This window comes from Oppia nitens, unplaced genomic scaffold, assembly GCF_028296485.1.
Source record: "Oppia nitens isolate AA-2021 unplaced genomic scaffold, nextdenovo-longstitch-racon4-pilon3 scaffold4_pilon_pilon_pilon, whole genome shotgun sequence".
Lineage (NCBI taxonomy): Eukaryota > Metazoa > Arthropoda > Arachnida > Sarcoptiformes > Oppiidae > Oppia > Oppia nitens.
Window position 1 is genome coordinate 6,561,507 of NW_026533232.1, and position 19,608 is coordinate 6,581,114.

A 19,608-nucleotide genomic window follows, 5' to 3' on the forward strand; every position below is an offset into this window, starting at 1 on the left:
TAATATATAAGTGTAAAGATATAGTAAAAGAAAATATTATAAAAGTTATAAATCATTAGTTGAAACAAAATAAAAAACCAATAAAATAATAAATAACTCGATAATCCATATAAACATAATAGAGTGCAAAATGTGGACAATTTATCACTGACTATCCCGCACACTCCTGTTTGGTTTATTTGTGTTTCTAATTAAAAATCATTTATGTATTTGCTTTTAATACTTATATAAATTTTAATACTTTATTATTATATATCGATTTATTTAATTTTAATTATAGCACATATTATATAATTACCATAATATCAGAATTATCAAAAATTATGTTAATAATGACTATAAATTGATATATATTTAGTCAAAAAGTGTGAATTGATATTAAAATTATACTTTTTATTTTTGTTGTTATTCATGTTTAAAAATCAAGAACATCATTAAAGTTATTTAAAAGTTATATTCCATAAATTAAATATTAAAACATAAATTTACAATAAATGTTAGTTATTATAATGTAAAATAATAAAATAATTTTTAAAAATTTTATATGGATAGAATTGAATAAACCAATTATTTTTATAATTGAGTTATGATATTGTATTTATAATATGATACTTAATAGTTTTAGATAAAAAGGTTAATTATGTAATAATTTATAAAAATTTTATAAAATTTAATACTTGTTTGCAATATAAAAAAATTTACTATATTTTTAAAATTTTTAAATTATTAATTTTACTATTCATTAATGTTAACTAAATATAAACATTATTTTGCATGAATCCAAATAATGTTATAAATCACATATGTTGTCAATAATTTTTTTAATTATATATTATAGTTAAAAATTCAATTTTAAAGAAATTATAAAATGGAGTTAATTTTAAAATAATTTTATCTTTAAAAATAATCATGTTTTAATTAAAAGATATGTTATAAAAGTAATAAATCATACATTTATTTATATATACTTGCATTGCAAAATTTATAGATTTAAAACATATTAATATATACTGTACTTAAAACAAATATAATAAAATTGTTGATAAATATTTTACATAATTGTTATTATAAAATGTATTTTAAGATTATATCATTCTTAAAATAATATATAATAGTTTTATTATTTAAATGTTAACCGTATTAAGTGGAATAGTATAAAGTATAATAGTATAAATATTATAGTAATATTTATAATAAATTTTAATTAGTTTTAAAATGTACTAGTTCACAAATAACAAATTACTAAATAAATTTTGAATATGACAAAGTTGCCATGGACATTCATATTAAATAACTCAATATAATTATATAATCAAGTTTTATATGGGATCACTATTTCAATTAAATGAGAAAATTTTGTTTTTCAATACTTATATTTAATTACCCGAAAAACAATTATCAAAGAGAATAAAAAAATTGATTTCAATTAAGACATCTTTGGGAAAAATCTAACAAAAATGTATTAATAATTTATTAATAAAAAACAATTTACACAAATAATTATTTTCTAATAATAATTAAAGAAATTGATTTTTTATAACAAATAAAATCAACAATAGTACTTACAATTATGTTAAAGTACTATAATATTAAATACTTATGTATATTCAGAATAATTATATTCAGCAAAATCTAATTTATTTCTATAATTTTATTTAAAGCTTTAATATATATATATTTATTTATTTAAAATAGCTTATTATTCTCAATATCTATTAAAAACTATAATATTATATATATATACCAATTAATTTAAAATTAAAATAATCAGATAATAAAATAATTTTCACAAAGGTTTTGTCAGAATAAAAAATGAATAATATTGTTATGAAACGTATTATATTGTGTCAACAAATTAAATTCACAGTATTTTGCAAAATTGTAGATAATATTAAAGTTTTGTAACATTTTTGTTAAATTTCACATTTTTACTATTACTTTCTTTTAATATTTTAATTTTATGTATTATTATTACTATTTCATTAAAAATATTAATAGTTACTCTTTGGCAATACAGTGAAAAATGACAATATTATTATATATTAATTTAGTTATACTTTTTGAAGTTATTACGACTTAATTTTCATATATGTTAAATATATTGTTATTTTAATTAGTATAACAAAATAACTTTTCAAATATCTTTAATAATTTTTAAATTATGATGAATTAATTTTTTATCTAAAAACTTATATAACTATTTTTTTTTGTTATCTGATATTATTAATAGTGATATTTATATTAAAATTAATCATTTTATAAGAAGACTTTTATGTGAAATTTTGATTGAGATCTTTGAAAGTCAATTCCTGACAAATCCTTTTCAAGATTTTACTATAATTTATATAAATATGTATTTTTACTTTCATTTTGTTATCAATTAATGGATTGAATTTTTAATCCTATTTTTTAAAAAATATCGTAAACTAAATTTAATTTTAATTACTAATAAACTTATTGACTAATTTACAGTATATTTCAAAATAGTTATATATTATTGTATATTAAATTAATTAAATAAATACTAATACAATAAAACTTACAATATATTGATATTTAATTTAAATCAAAAAGTATTAAGTAATTAACTTTTACTCTAAATTTATAACAATTATAATAATTATCGCAAACATTACATTAAATTGATAGCATTGGTGTCGACCTCTATATTGTATTAAAAGAGTCAAATGAATGGATTGACGTTTGACTAGAAGTGTGAGCAATACTACTGTATAGTCAATGGTTTGATGAATAGTGTAGTCAATAGTGTAGTGAATATCTCGACTCAATTGAAGCCAAGTCTATAGCCATAGAGTTATAGCCATAGAGTTATAGCCATAGAGTTATAGCCATAGAGTTATAGCCATAAGTGATAAGCCATTCAACCATTTTTAAAGAGCTATCGACTAATCGATAGTTAACTCATAAAAACATTGATTTGTTGTTAATATCTATTAAATGATAGCAAATGATAAAAGTGTTGAATATTTGTTAATTAAGTGACAAATAGATTGACATAACTGTCAATAAATGTGTTGTTTTTGCGCCAAAAGTGTTGTCAAAACATTTGACGCAATGTTTACTGCGATATAAACTGACTGTCCATTTGATGTCCACAAGTGATGGCCATCACTAACCACTAATGTTATGATATGCCAGCTCTAAGATCATCACCCATTGTCCCGATGGCCACACATTTGCCTCCATTGGCTACAAACCTGAGACAACACTTGTCGAGACATTGCGCCAATCAATCCAATGATGACATAAATGATAGCAAAAGGTTTGACATTAAAGACAAAATTAAAAGCAAACACAAGAAATGTCTGAATGATAAACAAATTGAGTTTTCAAACAAAAGATATAAACGTTTTTCGCACAAAAAGAAGAAAAAATTTATTAAAACGAAAAAGAAATGTTTCAACAATTTTGCCGAAACTGCAGATCTGAAACACAAGAGAAAGACATCCTTAAGAACTTATAAAGTGAAGAACAAATCTTTGCCATCAATTGTTTGCGGACACAATCATAGTATGACTGATACAAACCAAACACAGAATCATCTGTTGGCCAACAAATCACGTAAAACAAGTCTCAGAAAATTTAATGTCAATACAAATGACAGCACTTTTACTAAGAATTTGTTGTATAAGAAATCTAATGATAATTTGTGTGGTAATGAATCTAAAGTTGAATCTCACTGTTTGTTACAACAAACTAATGGTTACATCAATGCCGACCACATAAACGATAATCATTTAATTCATAATTTAAATGACAGTAATAATAATGACATAAATAGTGACAAAAGAGTACAAATATATTGTAATTCTTCATACGATTCATCCTTTTACTCTTCAGATCACAGTAATGAAGAAACATCCGATTGGGAACCTATGGATCCGTACTATTTCATCAAAACCTTACCGCCATTGACTCCCGAAATGAGATCCCGTTGTTCCGCTTTACCTTTGAAAACCCGAAGTTCACCCGAATTTACTCTTGTTTTAGATTTAGATGAAACATTAGTTCACTGTTCTTTGACCGAGTTGTCGGACGCGACCTTTACATTTCCGGTCACATTTCAGGACAACGAGTACAAGATATATGTGCGAACCCGACCATACTTTAGGGATTTCTTGGAAAGAGTTTCTCAACTTTTTGAAGTAATACTATTCACTGCATCCAAGAAAGTCTATGCCGACAAACTTCTTAATCTTTTAGATCCCGATCGCAAACTTGTTAAGTATGTAATACTATATTCATTAGATTAATAAAATTAAATATAAAAATGTATTATATATTAAAGGTTTCGACTATTTCGTGAACATTGTGTCTGTGTTTCGGGCAATTATATTAAGGATCTGAATATATTAGGCCGTGATTTGTCCAAAACTATAATTATTGACAACTCTCCGCAAGCATTTGGATATCAAGTACTGTACTAATAGGTTAAAGTAAATTATAGGCAATATATGTATACTGTTTATTATAGCTGGAAAACGGAATCCCTATCGAGAGCTGGTTTGTCGACAAAAGTGACTCAGAATTGCTTAAATTGATCCCTTTTCTCGAAGATATTGTTTCAATGGTATGTCTCTTGTAATTAATTGTATACATAATTACAACAATAAGTTCTTATATTTTATAGAAAGGAGATGTAAGGCCTCATATATGCAATAAATACCATCAGTCATGCCATCACATGTTATCATATGATTGATTATAATTTGCAATTAATTACCGGTACTTTTGAATCCCTCCCACAAATTGTTTTGATTTATTTGTTAATTAAGTGCATTATTATTATGACTTATCATAATATTTAGTGTAATCTTTTAGTATACAGTATATTCTTATTGTAATGAATTCTAATCATAATGAAAATCATAATTATTATCACTTATAGATTATTGCTTAATGTTTATTCAATAATTAGATTTTATTGATAATATAGAATTTTGATGTTCTCAATTATTATTTGTTATCAAATTTTTAATTATTATTATTATAGCTTTTTATTAATAATGGTTATAACCATTTGTTTAATTTTGTTTATACATAAGCTTTAAATATTGTTGTAATTTCATCAGTCAATCAAAATGAGTTAATTTTTTATAAATACTTGAACTTTATATTGTTTTTAGTTTTGTTCACTATTTAAAAATTAATGTTTATATACCTATATATTCTATATATTGAATATAATTATATTAGCGTTTAGAGTATTGAAATTTTTAAAATAATTTTTGCAATATTTTGTTTAAATATAAAATATCTTATATATTGTATATAAAACAACGTTTATTAAAAAATCAGATTCATTACTAGTCAGTCAGCTTATGGCTTATAATTAAACAAATGCCATATTTTTACTGTTAACACATTTTGTTGATCTCTGATTATGTTTTGTTTACAAATAAATTTTTTTGAGCTTTATTTGGCATTTATTTCATTATAAATAAATTATAATTAGTGTCCAAACATATGGTAAGTAAATAAACATTTTTTGGCGATATTGTCAAGTATTTAGTATAATATTTGACATTTGATTACATTTTAGTTTTGTCTATAAATCTGATGCAATCCTATAATTGATTGCATATTTGAATTAACTGTCAAACTTTAAAATCATATAAATTAAAAGTTATATTATATTTTTATACAGTTTATTATACTGTATAGTAAAGTATTATTGTATTGTACCGGTATATTATACAATATATTTTATATACTGTATTAATAGTACAGTATATACTGTACTAAAATTTACAGTATAGAAATAAGTACAGTATAATCAAATTAGAAATACATTAATACAAATATATTTTAAATATAATTGAAAATGTGATCACCATTTGTGGTAATAATATATTTAAGTCTATTAATGATTGAATGTCTGCTATTTTTTAAACAATTAATTGTTTACAATAGTAAACGCAAATTAATAATTGTTTTAATTAATAGACAATTTCATTGAAATGTTAGTATGTATTGATAATAATGTGAATCCAAGACATATGTAAAGCATAACATGTTTTGTTAGATGATATCGATGTCTCTCAACTGATCCAAATAAATACATTTACAACTTATACTGTAAAACATTAAACCATTTTATATATCCGTTTTATGACATTATTAATGAATGCACTCTTTGTATGTAATATTATAATACTGTTTGTAAATTATATAAAGTTATTGTAATATTGAATGTGTTTTCACTACAGTAGAGACACTGCATTGAAGCACATGTTTGTAGTTATGATTGCATTGACGCCACTATTGATGTCAATCACTAAATATTTGTTAACACATCACTGAACTAATCATTTAAATTTATTATCAATTGATTGATTAAAATATTAATATTATTTTAATGAAAATTATAATTTAATTTTCAATAATTTGTTTTATAAAATCAAATTTATAACCATATTGTCTATTATTTAATCAACTATTTGTTAGATTATATTGTGATTATCACAACTGCACTAAACATTACAAACATTTAATACAAGTTTTGGTATATTTATTGTAAGTAATTATTATTAAGAAATGAATAATTTTTATAATTGTTTTTGTCTTTAATTAAACTCTTTGATTAGTTTGTCTATACTTTTTGTTATCAAATTTGTTAATTAATTGATATGAATGAAGAATTAATTAAAAAGTTTGCATCAATTGGTTTGAGTGAAGCCAAGGCTAAGGAGACGCTGAAGAATGAAAGTCTGAGCAAAACTTTGGATGAATTGATTGATGAAACTAATAAATACTTGAAGACCGACAATGGTTTTAGTAAATCAATCGGTAAACTGGTATATCAAACGGCAACAACTATTAAATTGCAAATTAAGTCTCATTTACCACTTCTTATCGAATATATTGCCAAAGAAAAGATTGATTCTGAAATCAAATTGATTGCTGCCATCGATTATTTGTTGACTAATCCATCCAATAATATCAGTATTAAAGATTTTGAGACCAATTGTGGAGTTGGAGTCACTGTTAGTGAACAAGAAATTAAAGACACCGTTAAGTCTTTAATTGAAAGTAATAAAAATGAATTAATTGAAAAAAGATATCGATTTAATGTCGGAATACTTTTGGGATCTTTAAAGAAGACATTGAAGTTTGCCGACGGAAAGGTTATTAAAGATGAAGTCGATAAACAAATACTGGAACTGTTGGGACCTAAAACTGAATCAGATTCGGCAAAACCAACCAAAGAGAAGAAGGAAAAACAAACGAAATCTGTGACCGAATTGAATGGTCAGACATCAGAGATAACGGAAACTAATTTTATTGATTTAATCCGAAGAAAAGAACACTTCCATAAAGTTGGCGAAAACTATAAGACAGACGGTTATGTTATTACAGATAAAACAAATGATTTGATTGCAAAGCACTTGAAAGCTACCGGCGGTAAAGTAATGACTCGGTTTCCTCCCGAACCTAATGGTATTCTACACATTGGTCACGCAAAAGCTATAAATATCAACTTTGGTTACGCAGAAGCTCACAACGGACACTGTTATCTTCGTTATGATGACACCAATCCAGAGAAAGAAGAAGAAAGATTTGTGCGCGAAATCAAAGAAGTTGTTGAATGGTTAGGATTTAAAGCTTATAAAATTACATTTTCATCCGATTATTTCAATCAACTCTATGAATACGCTATTAAATTGATTCAAAAAGATATGGCATATGTGTGCCATCAGAAACAAGAAGAACTGAAAGGTTTTAATCCTCCGCCATCTCCGTGGAGGAACCGATCGATTACAGAAAGTCTTAAATTATTTGAAGACATGAGAAAAGGCAAGTTTGCAGAGGGAGAGGCAACTCTTCGCATGAAAATAACCCTTGAAGAGGGTAAACAAGATCCGGTTGCTTATAGGATAAGATATACAGAACACCACCGAACAGGCAATAAATGGTGTATTTATCCGACTTATGATTACACTCATTGTTTATGTGATTCAATTGAAAATATCACTCATTCTTTGTGTACCAAAGAGTTTCAATCGCGTCGATCGTCTTATTACTGGCTTTGCAATAGTGTTGATGTTTATTGTCCCGTTCAGTGGGAATACGGACGCCTTAACATCAACTATACTGTAGTATCTAAAAGAAAAATTGCAAAATTGATTGAAGAAAAGATAGTTTCCGATTGGGATGACCCGCGACTCTTCACTTTGACAGCTTTAAGACGTCGAGGTTTTCCTTCTGACTCTATCAATGCATTTATAGCTCAAATGGGTTTAACCGGTGCTCTTGTTGTTGTCGATCCAATAATGTTAGAGAGTTTTGTCAGAGATAATCTCAATTTAACAGCTCCTCGATGTATGGCTGTCTTAGATCCCATTAAAGTCAAGATTATTAATTTTCCATCTGAATATAGATTAGTTCCTAAATATCTTGAAGTACCTGATTTTCCATCAGATCCTAATAACAAATCAACTCATTTGATACCATTTGAACGTACAATATATATTGAGAGCTCAGATTTTATGGAAAAAACAGAAGATAAAAATTATCGAAGACTAACACCCAATCAAATGGTTGGTCTTAAACATACGGGTTATGTGATTGAAGTGACAAATATAGTTAAGACAGCTGACGATAAAATTGATTACTTGGAAGTCAAGTGTCATAAGGCAACTGATGTCGATAAACCAAAATCTTTTATTCATTGGGTTTGCACTCCATTGATGTGTGAAATACGTCTTTACGACCGATTGTTTAACCACAAGAATCCGGAAGATCCTAATGAAGTTCCCAACGGTTTTCTATCGGATTGTAATAGGAATTCATTGACTGTTATTAAAGAGGGTTTGGTTGATGTGTCGGTTAAATACGCAAAAGTTTACGATAAGTTTCAGTTTGAAAGAATCGGTTTTTTTAGTGTCGATCCCGACTCTACCAAAGGTCGACTTGTTTTTAACCGAACCGTTTCTCTTAAGGATTCGTCAACAAAGAACTAATACAAAAAAAAGTTTATCGAGTAATCAATTAATTAATTAATTAAATTTTTACATTAATTTATTGCTACTGATCTTTCTGTTGTTATATTTTCAATAAAATGTTTTTAAATTTTCTCAGTTTTTATGCATAATTTATTATATAATTATTATATAAATTTAAAATGATATAATTAAAAATAGGAAATTAAATTTACTAATTTGTTGGCTATTCAAGGATTGTTATAAGGGCACCGGTAGTGGTCATAAACAAATGTCTATATTATCCCAAATTTGTTTATTATTAAAATTGTATTTTGTTTTATAAAAAGTTGTTTATTGCTAATAGATTTATTCAAATGAAAGGATACAAATAGTTGTTTAAAATTTTATATAGAGATTAAAAGTAGAGTTGATTATTGCTAACATATAGTGTAGTGTATTAGCGATAGGTATATCCATACGTATAGGTAAAGCAATGTTGGAGTCCTTCCCCGAGGCGTGTCTGACATAAATGGTCTCATTTGGAGCTGAATTAAAAAGTTTGGCAAAAACTTTTTGGCATTAAATTATTTATTTAGAGTTTTAAATATAATAAAAATTTGAAACTTTAATAATGAGAGTGCTTTCAAATATGTTTTCAGTGAAATCATTGATTTGTTTGAAACTTTTGACAATAAGTGTTGTGTTATGCTATGAACCGGATCTTAAACTAAAAGAATCGGCAAATAGGAGACCGAAAACTATCTTAATATTAGCCGACGGTATTCGTTATGATTATGTCAACGACACGAGTCTTACAGGTTTTACTCGAATTGCACGTAACGGTGTCCGCGCCAAATACGTGCAGCCAATATTTCCAGCAAATTCATACCCCAATTGGTACACAATAATAACCGGTAAGACAAAAACCTATTGTCTATTACTTATATCTAAATATATTTTTTCAATACTTAATGTTCACCTCTCTCTCTCTCTCTCTCTCTCTCTCTCTCTCTCTCTCTCTCTCTCTCTCTCTCTCTCTCTTCTCAAGACTTCCTGTAAAAGACTTACTGTTTGTTAAACTAACCTCAAAACCCACTAACCTTTCAATAATAGCGATACAAATAATATATTTTTGACTATTGCTTATAATTTTTGGCACTTTTGTCATTAGTTTCATCAATAATAAAGTGGACATTAGATGACTTTAACATTATCTTTTAATGGCTTAATTTTTTTTTATTTCTTATTTATTTTTAATATAAACAAAATCTCTTTTTTTTAAGTTTGTATTTGAGTTTTGCTAAATCTTTACACAAACTTATTATTATTTGGTTTTAAAATTGTTTCAATAGTTTCTTTTAAGAGTATTGATTAAAATATTTTGCATTTGTATGTGTGATTATTTCTATAATAATAATTATTATTATTATTATGAAAGATGCCAATAATAGATTTATTTTTGATGTGTATTTTTGATGATTATATGACCTCTTTTAATGAAAGACATGGCAATAATAAAAACCTCTTAAAAACTTTCATCAAAAGAGGTCAAATCCTCAGTAATTAGTGAAAATTGTTTGACTTTTGTTCTGCATTTTTGGAGTTTAAGTGCAAATATTAAACCAATAATTTGCATTCAATTACCATTAATTATAATTTAAAATTATTAGCTTTTACTTCATTGATTTTTACAAAGTCATTAATTATTGAGAGAAACAATTACTTGAATTATGACAATATTTATTTTATTTTTATTTGTTCACTGGTTTGAAGTGAAATTAAAACATTTTCCATTATTTTTTTATTATAAAAATTTTAAACACTTGTTTTGATCACTTAAATCTCTTTTATTTTATTTTCGTTTAATAAGCTGTTCAAAACAGTTTTTAATTAAATTATTGTATTAATAGCTGCGGAAACTTTTTTTTCATCAACTTATCATTAAGTTAACATGCAATATAACTTGCAGTATATACAATACTTATAAGTATATATAACTTACCGGTAACTGCTATTTATACACATTTTTATGGTTTGGTATCAATTTGTTAAAGTACTATAAGTAAAAAAATATAATGTTTGATTACCCATTTAAAAGATATTATTTAATTGAAATATTCCCTGAATTGCATGTTTCACTTGAGTTGCAATCATAATCATCACATTAAGAAATTAAGAAAAAATGCATTAATTAATTAAAAAATATAATTATCAACGAAAGTCAATCGGTCTAAATAAAACATTTTATTTAAAACCTCATTAAGGGTTGTACGGGGAAAGTCATGGAATGGTCCAGAACTACATGTATGACCCAAAAGAAAAGGACATGTTTTTGATGGCCCCCCACCCCAATGCGTCGCACCCCCACTGGTGGAACGGTGCCGAACCCATATGGATTAATGCCGAAAAAAATGGTCTTAAAACAGGGGTTTATTGGTGGGATGGGTGTCAGGTTAAGATTAAAGGCAAAGAGCCTACCTTTTGCTTAGAGTATCAGAGCTATTGGACGTGGCCTAAGCCTACTGAAGACACTTTGAGTGCTTTAAATGAAATACTTGATAATTTTGAGTCAGAGGAATGGCATTTAGGTCTCATTTATTATGAAGCTATCGATGCTTTAGGTCATGCATTTGGTCCACAATCTAAGGAACGAATAGAAGCGGTTCAAGAGTTCGACAAATTGTTGAATTCATTACAAGACGAAATCGAAAAGAGAAATCTCGATAATGAGGTCTAATATCGCTTTCATTGTTATATAAATATATTATTACATTATTTTGTTTTAAATAATACTATTATTTGTAATATAAGGTTAATGTTGTTGTGGTCAGTGATCACGGGATGATTGAAGTCGATGAAAGTAAAAATACAAAAATGATTAATATTGAGAATATAGTGGACGCTAATGATGTTGAAGTGATGTTAGACAGAGGAACAACATCTTTCATTATACCCAAACCCAACAAAGAAACTAAAGTTAGTCAACATTTTTTATATATTAAATATATAATTTGTATTATATTTTTTATATAAACAAATGTAATTTTAATTAAATTGAAATGTTTTAAATATTTAAAGCTAAAAAACTAAAAATGTGTTACAAAATAGATTTTGGAGGCATTGACTAAATCAAGAACTAAAGGCCTCAAGTTTTATAAAAAGGATGAAATACCAGTTCGCTATCACATCAAAAATAACCGAAGAGTATCACCAATACTTGTGATGGCAGAGAAGGGATATTTTGTACGAGGAGTAGGTATTGCCACAAGTGTTGTGCCAACAAATTATTCATTAAATGATTTTGTTTATGAAAATATAGTTTTCACAAGAATCTAAAACTAAACCAGTTTGGGATGTACTCTACGGGCATGTCATTAGTCATTACTTTTATTAATATAAACCGGTTTCCTCTTAAAATAGACTAATTTTAAGCACTATTTATAGTGGACATCATGGCTATGATCCCTATGCAGTTGAAGAGATGCGGACAATTATGTATGCCCGCGGGCCAGGTAGGTGTCAATATAATCGTTAATACAATTGTATGATTCTTTAGCTTATTATATATTAACTGTGATATTATAGGATTTAGAAAGAATTATACATCCGGACCCCTTATGATGACCGATCACTATAACTATTTATGCTATATATTGGGCATTCAGGCCAAACCAAACAACGGCTCCTGGATTAATGTCAAAGATATGACCTACGATTCAGGTGCTAAAGCAGCACATCTAATATATAATTATCATAAACAATATAATACTAGTAATCGATACACAGTCGACACTGTTTTAGTAATGCTTTCAATTGTGATATTAGTCGTCAAAAGTAGATTATAACTCTTTTATTTTATTTTTATTTTATTAAAAACAAAACCAAATCATTTACTAAAATAAATTAATAAATGTCATATATATTTAATAATGTTGTTCACGATTTCAAATGTGATATCATTTCATCTCTCACTTTCTTATTTCCTGTATTTTTATTTGTATATAATTTATATCATATATAAGTTCTGCTATTAAATCAATAATTAAATATTTAAACCTAAAAATGATTAGATACTGTCAATTGCCAAGATCATGTTCACTAATTTACATAATTCAATCAACTTTTTAAAGTTTGACAAATATATATTGATTGCAATTAAGATATAGTATTTTTTTGTTGAAATTTATTTGAAACAAACCTATATCTAAAAACAACACAAATTTTTTGAAATTACTAAAATAATTGCTCAACATCATTTATTATATTGTACACAATTAATTAGTTATATAGTTAGCACACAGTTTGTTTGAACACACATTTTAAAGTAAACTTTATTTTTATTTAAAAAAAAAATATTTTGTAAGATATCATAGATAAATTTGTTGATAAATAAAATAATTTCCTAATCATATTTTTAATGAAAAAAACTATTATTTTTGCAATTTCGTTAAACTTTTTTTTTGAAACTTACTGTTTATAAAATAATATGTATTGTTAATTATGATGTAATTTGGTGTATAAAACGATTATAACTACATTTTCAATATATGATATATATTTTTTGTTATATTATTCACACACACAAGTCATAAACAGTGACCCAAATCAAACATAACAAGTCATACACCGGTGATGTCGACAATCGACAAACTTATGCTAAACTTTTGCTTTCAATTTAAAGAAATTCAATGTCTATGAATTATATTACAATTTATTATGATTTCCTATTTTATTATACTTTTATTATTACATAATTATTACAATTACTTATATCAAATATATTAATAAATACTGTAAATAGTTTATTTAATTAACTAATTTTTCCACTAATTCACTATTTTTTTATTAAATAGCATATAAAATATTGTTTTTTAAAATCATTGCTATTATTAATTTACCAAAATTAGAGTTTTTAGCATTTCATTTGTTTATCACAAGAATTAACCATAAAATAAATTTTATTAATTATTAATAGAAAAATGTCACCATGATAAATTATAATTAAATTATCATAAATTAATTAAAATATAAAGTATATCGGTTTATTAAAACATGCAAATAAATAAATCAGTATTTATCTTTATTAGTCTATAATTTAAAGAGTTTAAGTAAATCAATTAAAACTTGAATTATTTGAACATTTCAAGCAATAATAATAATTTTTATTATGATATACCTGTGTATACCTATACTGTATAATACCTGTATAACAGTATATACAGTGCATTGAGAGCCACCTGTTGTTTGCAATGTTTGTTGTTATGCTTTGTCTCATAGCATAGGTTTGTCACTAGAGATCAGTCTATGAAAGCATTGTATTGAAAGTCAATGTATTAATAGTGAAATAGTAGTGAATTTGTTTTTATGAATGAATTTGATTACAACATTAAATGTATTACACATACAATACTATTAATACTATTTAATGAATGAATTGAATGTACTATTGATTTGATTGTCAAATGATTGATCTCTGAATGAGTGATAATAACAATCATTTAAGACAAACAATGATATTATTTGGTGATTAGTCATCACTGGTGATGACCATCGATGGCAGACAATGTCAAACAATGTTATATTTCACTCGTCATTAACTAATAATTATTGTTGATATGTTTCAAAGTAAAGAACATTTGATCCGATCATCGGATCCATCGCTTTGGGGTTTTGCTGGACTTGACCTCAATAATGATGAAGATCTTAGCCATAAGTAATTGTCATTAAATTTGAGTATTTCTATAATTAATGATTAATTTTACTAACATTTAAGTGATTTATTGATTAATTTGATAACAGAATTGTGACCCGTATTTGGAAATCAATAAACTCTAAGATCTTTAATGTAGTGATTGTTGTGTTGGTCTTAATCGACACTTTTGTCATTATATCACAAATACTGATTGATTCCCATTGGATCCAAGGTTTGATCAATTGTCACATTACTTGATAGATATCTTATTTATTTGACACTTCAGATCCTAAGTGGCGACCAATCGTTGACTTCATTAACACTACAAATACGACAACTAATTATAGTAAGAATTCAATGAATGATTTGAGTCCTTCTTTGGCCACAACAAGACATATACTTCAATACATTTCGTTAACTATGATATCATTTTTCTTTATTGAAGTAAGACTTTGAAATCCATTATTAGAGTATATCTTATGATAAATATTATAAATTATATTATATTTATACAAAAAATAGGTATTGTTTCGGATATATAGCGGAAAATGCAAACTTTTTGTCCAACTTTTTGATTTATTGGATGCCATACTCGTTGTTATAGTATTTTCTTTAAGTTTTATCTTTTATTTTTATAATTTTCGGGATCAAAGTTGTGGCAAACAATCTCTATTATTGTTGATTATATTACGGTTGTGGAGATTCTTTCAAATTGTTAAGTTAGTGATTGAAGACTCACAGCAAAGGATTGTCTACACATTGAATGTTTGCGAAAAAGAAAGGACTCATTGCGAGCATAAGATTGATATATTGATACTCAAAGTGGAAGACTTGGAGCACGAAGTGGCGTATCTGAAGGAAAAGCTTAAGAAGACAGAGAAAGAGAACTCTTGTTATGTCCAACAGTTGATTGACTCAAAACCTAAACCAAAAATGAATGCTAAGCGCACCCAATCATCTCAGAGTTACTGTCCCTGTCGTAAGGATAGCTTTAAGGGAACAGTTAAACATCCCGTAACAGCAAAACTATTACGAAACTACTCTCAACCTAACGGCTCAAATAACTATATCTATGTTGATATTGATGTCGATGTTGAATCTCAGCCATTAGTTTCAAAGACATCAGATGAAAATCATGAGATGTCTCCAGATTTGGATGTTTTTGCAAAAAATTTGGCCGAAAGTATTACAATTGATGTTATGAATGCTGTTATCGACAAAACTAGTAGTCATTTATTGAATTCATTAAATGAATTATTAAGTGAATCGCCAAACGATTCAATGCAAAGTCAAAGCAATAAACCATTAATGAATCCGTCGTCTTCTTATTTATTCAGTAATCAATTATTTAATAATTCACTCATTAAGTCAGCCATTTGTAACGGAACGGGCCTTCACTACAACCACATTACCAATCAGTCAAATCATTGGATACCTAAGCAGTCCAATAACACAACAACTCTTGACTCGAGTTGTGTCGCACAAGAACTTAATAACGAGGACAAGAATGTCGAGCGCATCCATAAAGCTGTTGTGGATATCAATGATCAAGTATTTAACACTTTATATATAACTATTTCAAATAATTTGCTAAAATTTGTTAACTTTTTTACAGGACATTCCTATGAATTCTCTATAAGTAATACTGTACTCTAATGTACTGAATAATGCACTCAATTATCATTACTGTAATGATAGTAAAGCATAAATACACAAATATATATATTTTTGTTTGAAAATATATTTAAATTATATAAACGTATCTAATGTCAAATCTATGCCAAAGTAAAAATTGCAAAATAAAAGCAAAATGCACCATGGTTAATCATACCTTTATATATATATATATATACCGTACTATATAAATATATTTATATAATCGGTGACAACAATAATTAGTATAACTGGATTTTTAAAGAAAATATATATGAAATAGTTTAAACTATAATAAATTATTTTCTTTCAACTATTGGTTTTAATGAACTATACAATGGTATAATAAGTTCTTGATTATTACAGCACCGGTATGTAAGATCAGCGTACAAATAGCTCGTAAAGTGGAATAATTATTTAAATTTTATTAATACAAAAAATCATTTATTTAGATTAATTGTTTCAAATATACTGTATAACATAAATACTGTATAAATTATATATAAATTTATACATATATATCTTTAAAATCCAGATATGCTATTTTTGATGTCGATTTTATAATATATGATATATACAGTATATTTACTATATGTTATGTTTTCAAAGTCTAGTCTTTTTATATAACAATATATTTAGTGATCTAATATCATAATCAAGAAAATCTTTTAAATTTGATCTAAAATCTATTTTTAATGTTAAATGAATATAATAATTATTATACGTATATATTATTTAAGCATTTATTTTAAGTATAAGAAATTTAAAATAATTTAATGTCATATAAATATTTATATTACAAATTATAAAAATATATAATGTGTTGCACAGTATTACAATTTAATAAACAGTTCTCACATTATTATTAATTTTTTGAATACTATATATAATACTCTGTATAAAATTATCTATTGAAAAAACTCACATATAAAATTATTTTATTTTTTAACTATATTTAATTTTAAATAAGTTATAATAATAATTTTGCAAAACAAAAATTATGTACAAATTATATGTAATCTCTAAAGAATTAATAATATTTATGAATAAATAAAATTAATACTAAATAAGATATGAAAAATTATTTTTTATTAAAAGAAAAATTAAAGAATTAGTAAAGTATTTAATAATATTGTAATTTATTTTCTATGAAAATTAAGAATACGTAATATTTATAAAAAATTTTGACGATTAATAAAACAAAATTTTACATGAATTAAGCAATTACTTCAAATTTTTATTTATTAAATTATATTCTGAAATAAATAATATTTTGGGTTAAATTTATTACAATTAATTATAATAAAAATACGCTTTTATATAATTAATTAAAAATCATTGTCACTATCGTTAGAATTAGTGATCATTTTGTGAATGTCTTCGTTTGACTTTTTAACATCAGATTTAAGTGTTTTATTATTTGTAAGATTCATGATTTCCATTTCATCTTCACTATCAAGATCTGATCCGTCGTCCTCTTCATCTAAATCAAGATCTGAGTCGAGACTGTTTTCTTTTTCTTCGTCTAAAAGTGAGCCAAACATTCTGACTCTTCCAGTTGTAGCACTTCTCTTGTTAAGAGTGACCGTATTCATGGGTCGTCTCGACTTTTCCTTTTCTGGACCTAAATTATCTGCAATTTCATCGCTGTCTTCATCTTCTTGATGATCATTAATCAAGTCATCAATATTTTCATTTTCATTTCTCAACAGTTCTTCGTCTTTCATTTGTTCCACCATTTGTTTAATTTGTTCTTCTCTTTGCTTTAAAATTAAATTAATTTTGTTTATTAATTAGTTTATAATATAATGAATAATAAATTACATGAATCTTTTGGAGTTCACTTTCTTCAATCTCTTCTAATTGTTGCTCTAAAAATGATAAACATCTGTATTTAGTTATATAAAGTTCATAAATAGTGGCCAATTCTTCCTCTAATTTTTCATATTCATCCATAAAAGCAGGTCTGTTGTCATAATAAAATTATTTATTAATTAAATATTATATATTATTGAAATTCATATATAAATATACAGTATATACAGTATATATAAAGTAAATATAGATTATATGAAAATATATTTAAACTCATACCGAACTGAACGAAGAGTTTGCAATCGTTTTTGATTTCTATCTAATTCTTGTTTTTTCCTTTCAATCTTTGCGTCCAAATTTGCTTCATCTGCGGCCACGTTATCAATCTTATAGTTGATATTTTGTATCTCATTTTGCAACTCTTTTATTGATTCAGAAATACTTTTCTCGATTTCTGGTATCTCTAACTGTCGGCTCATTATTGAAACTCTTTGTTCCTGTAATTTAAATTGAAACCAAAAAATATATAAAATATAAATATAATAAAAATATAATAATATTTAAATTTTAAATACCCTGACTTGGATTTCCTGCGCTAATAAATCATAAACATTAGCACCTCTTTGGGTAATTTCTGATGTCAATTGTCGCGAAACTTTCAACTCATTTAACTTAATAAATAAATATACATTTATTTGATTTTTTAAATTAAAATATGTATAAATTAATATTATAAAAGACTAACTTTTGATACAATGGTTGATTCGGACAAATCGTTGTCGTTGTCATTGTCTTGGTCTTGATTTATTGGATCTGATTGTTTAGAGGCGTCATATAAAAGTTTGGCAATTTTAATGAGTTCTTGTACTGCGTGTCCGTCAGCCATATAAAGCTTTTTGGTATTAAAATTTATCTGAGCTTTCGTTGCCTTAAAGTTTAATTTAATAATGTTTTAAATATTTTTAAAAATCTAAATAATTATATTCTAAATAATATAATTTTCTTACCATAGTTTGAGCACATGATCTAATAAAGATGACCCGATCCTGCTCTGTGTCGATGTCACCAAAGATTTCTATCGATGGATCAAATCTATTAAAATTAAATTAGAGTTAATATTTAGTATAAATTATTACAAAATTTATTTACTAATTACCTAATCATAAGCCACTGTAATATTTCAGCCATTAATGGAAAGTTAGGATTTCGGAAGTTTTCCATCGATACGAGTCTCGGATAACCCAATGCTCGCAGTATTTCTATAAAATCTACAATTTTTAACATTACATTTAATTTACTTTAAAATATATTGTAATTAATATCTATATACTTCTCAATTCTCTGTATGACATTTTTAAATTTATATATTTAAATATATAATCATTAAATTTGTTAAAGCATTTATTAGCAATTAAATAAAAATGTTTTTTGTTATGATTTTATTAATTGGTTGCTAACCTCAGTGTTGCTAACGTTTGCTTAATTTAGTATTTATATAATAAT

At 25.5% G+C, this 19,608-nt stretch overlaps 5 protein-coding genes across 7 annotated transcripts; 4 read left to right on the forward strand and 1 right to left on the reverse strand.

Moving 5' to 3' along the window:
* Positions 1-2,730: 2,730 nt before the first annotated feature.
* LOC128959873 (CTD small phosphatase-like protein 2) lies at positions 2,731-4,762 on the forward strand. 3 transcript variants are annotated; one of them, XM_054305902.1, is made up of 5 exons: positions 2,731-3,780; positions 3,862-4,246; positions 4,310-4,436; positions 4,496-4,591; positions 4,652-4,762. In XM_054305902.1, exons 1-5 carry the CDS (start codon positions 3,153-3,155, stop codon positions 4,721-4,723), a joined length of 1,308 nt encoding a protein of 435 aa, XP_054161877.1. In that variant the 5' UTR covers positions 2,731-3,152; the 3' UTR covers positions 4,724-4,762. The 3 variants fall into 3 exon arrangements, with proteins under 3 accessions (XP_054161877.1, XP_054161876.1, XP_054161875.1); XM_054305901.1 differs by having other exon boundaries at positions 2,731-3,283; positions 3,362-4,246; XM_054305900.1 differs by having other exon boundaries at positions 2,731-4,246.
* Positions 4,763-5,474: 712 nt separating this feature from the next.
* Positions 5,475-9,001, forward strand: LOC128959867 (probable glutamine--tRNA ligase). Its single transcript, XM_054305891.1, has 3 exons — positions 5,475-5,490; positions 6,469-6,537; positions 6,609-9,001. Exon 3 carries the CDS (start codon positions 6,651-6,653, stop codon positions 8,982-8,984), a length of 2,334 nt encoding a protein of 777 aa, XP_054161866.1. The 5' UTR covers positions 5,475-5,490; positions 6,469-6,537; positions 6,609-6,650; the 3' UTR covers positions 8,985-9,001.
* A 575-nt stretch (positions 9,002-9,576) lies between these two features.
* Positions 9,577-12,339, forward strand: LOC128960332 (glycerophosphocholine cholinephosphodiesterase ENPP6-like). Its single transcript, XM_054306404.1, has 5 exons — positions 9,577-9,859; positions 11,210-11,676; positions 11,757-11,921; positions 12,054-12,197; positions 12,265-12,339. Exons 1-5 carry the CDS (start codon positions 9,577-9,579, stop codon positions 12,337-12,339), a joined length of 1,134 nt encoding a protein of 377 aa, XP_054162379.1.
* A 1,984-nt stretch (positions 12,340-14,323) lies between these two features.
* LOC128959872 (uncharacterized) lies at positions 14,324-16,317 on the forward strand. The gene is made up of 5 exons (XM_054305899.1): positions 14,324-14,658; positions 14,745-14,869; positions 14,924-15,081; positions 15,160-16,188; positions 16,253-16,317. The coding sequence occupies exons 1-5, from the start codon at positions 14,561-14,563 to the stop codon at positions 16,274-16,276; spliced, it is 1,434 nt and encodes a 477-aa protein (XP_054161874.1). The 5' UTR covers positions 14,324-14,560; the 3' UTR covers positions 16,277-16,317.
* A 1,301-nt stretch (positions 16,318-17,618) lies between these two features.
* On the reverse strand, positions 17,619-19,457 carry LOC128960333 (clusterin-associated protein 1 homolog). The gene is made up of 8 exons (XM_054306405.1): positions 19,436-19,457; positions 19,262-19,373; positions 19,113-19,197; positions 18,851-19,033; positions 18,681-18,776; positions 18,385-18,602; positions 18,115-18,256; positions 17,619-18,053 (listed from the first exon to the last, which is right to left on the reverse strand). The coding sequence occupies exons 1-8, from the start codon at positions 19,455-19,457 to the stop codon at positions 17,619-17,621; spliced, it is 1,293 nt and encodes a 430-aa protein (XP_054162380.1).
* Between the last annotated feature and the right edge of the window lie 151 nt (positions 19,458-19,608).

Excerpts from the sequence above, each read along its gene's own strand:
- LOC128960333 (XM_054306405.1), bottom strand. The coding sequence starts at position 19,457 with ATGTCATACAGAGAATTGAGAA. Across the intron at positions 19,374-19,435 it reads GTCATACAGAGAATTGAGAA|ATTTTATAGAAATACTGCGA; the intron begins GTATATAGATAT and ends TAAAAATTGTAG. Across the intron at positions 18,054-18,114 it reads GTGAACTCCAAAAGATTCAT|CAAAGAGAAGAACAAATTAA; the intron begins GTAATTTATTAT and ends TTAATTTTAAAG.
- LOC128959873 (XM_054305900.1), top strand. The coding sequence starts at position 3,153 with ATGCCAGCTCTAAGATCATCACCCATTGTCCCGATGGCCACACATTTG. Across the intron at positions 4,247-4,309 it reads CCCGATCGCAAACTTGTTAA|GTTTCGACTATTTCGTGAAC; the intron begins GTATGTAATACT and ends TATATATTAAAG. Across the intron at positions 4,592-4,651 it reads TCGAAGATATTGTTTCAATG|AAAGGAGATGTAAGGCCTCA; the intron begins GTATGTCTCTTG and ends TATATTTTATAG.
- LOC128959867 (XM_054305891.1), top strand. The coding sequence starts at position 6,651 with ATGAATGAAGAATTAATTAAAAAGTTTGCATCAATTGGTTTGAGTGAA.
- LOC128959872 (XM_054305899.1), top strand. The coding sequence starts at position 14,561 with ATGTTTCAAAGTAAAGAACATTTGATCCGATCATCGGATCCATCGCTT. Across the intron at positions 14,870-14,923 it reads TGATTCCCATTGGATCCAAG|ATCCTAAGTGGCGACCAATC; the intron begins GTTTGATCAATT and ends TTGACACTTCAG. Across the intron at positions 15,082-15,159 it reads TATCATTTTTCTTTATTGAA|GTATTGTTTCGGATATATAG; the intron begins GTAAGACTTTGA and ends TACAAAAAATAG.
- LOC128960332 (XM_054306404.1), top strand. The coding sequence starts at position 9,577 with ATGAGAGTGCTTTCAAATATGTTTTCAGTGAAATCATTGATTTGTTTG. Across the intron at positions 9,860-11,209 it reads TTGGTACACAATAATAACCG|GGTTGTACGGGGAAAGTCAT; the intron begins GTAAGACAAAAA and ends AACCTCATTAAG. Across the intron at positions 11,922-12,053 it reads AACCCAACAAAGAAACTAAA|ATTTTGGAGGCATTGACTAA; the intron begins GTTAGTCAACAT and ends GTTACAAAATAG.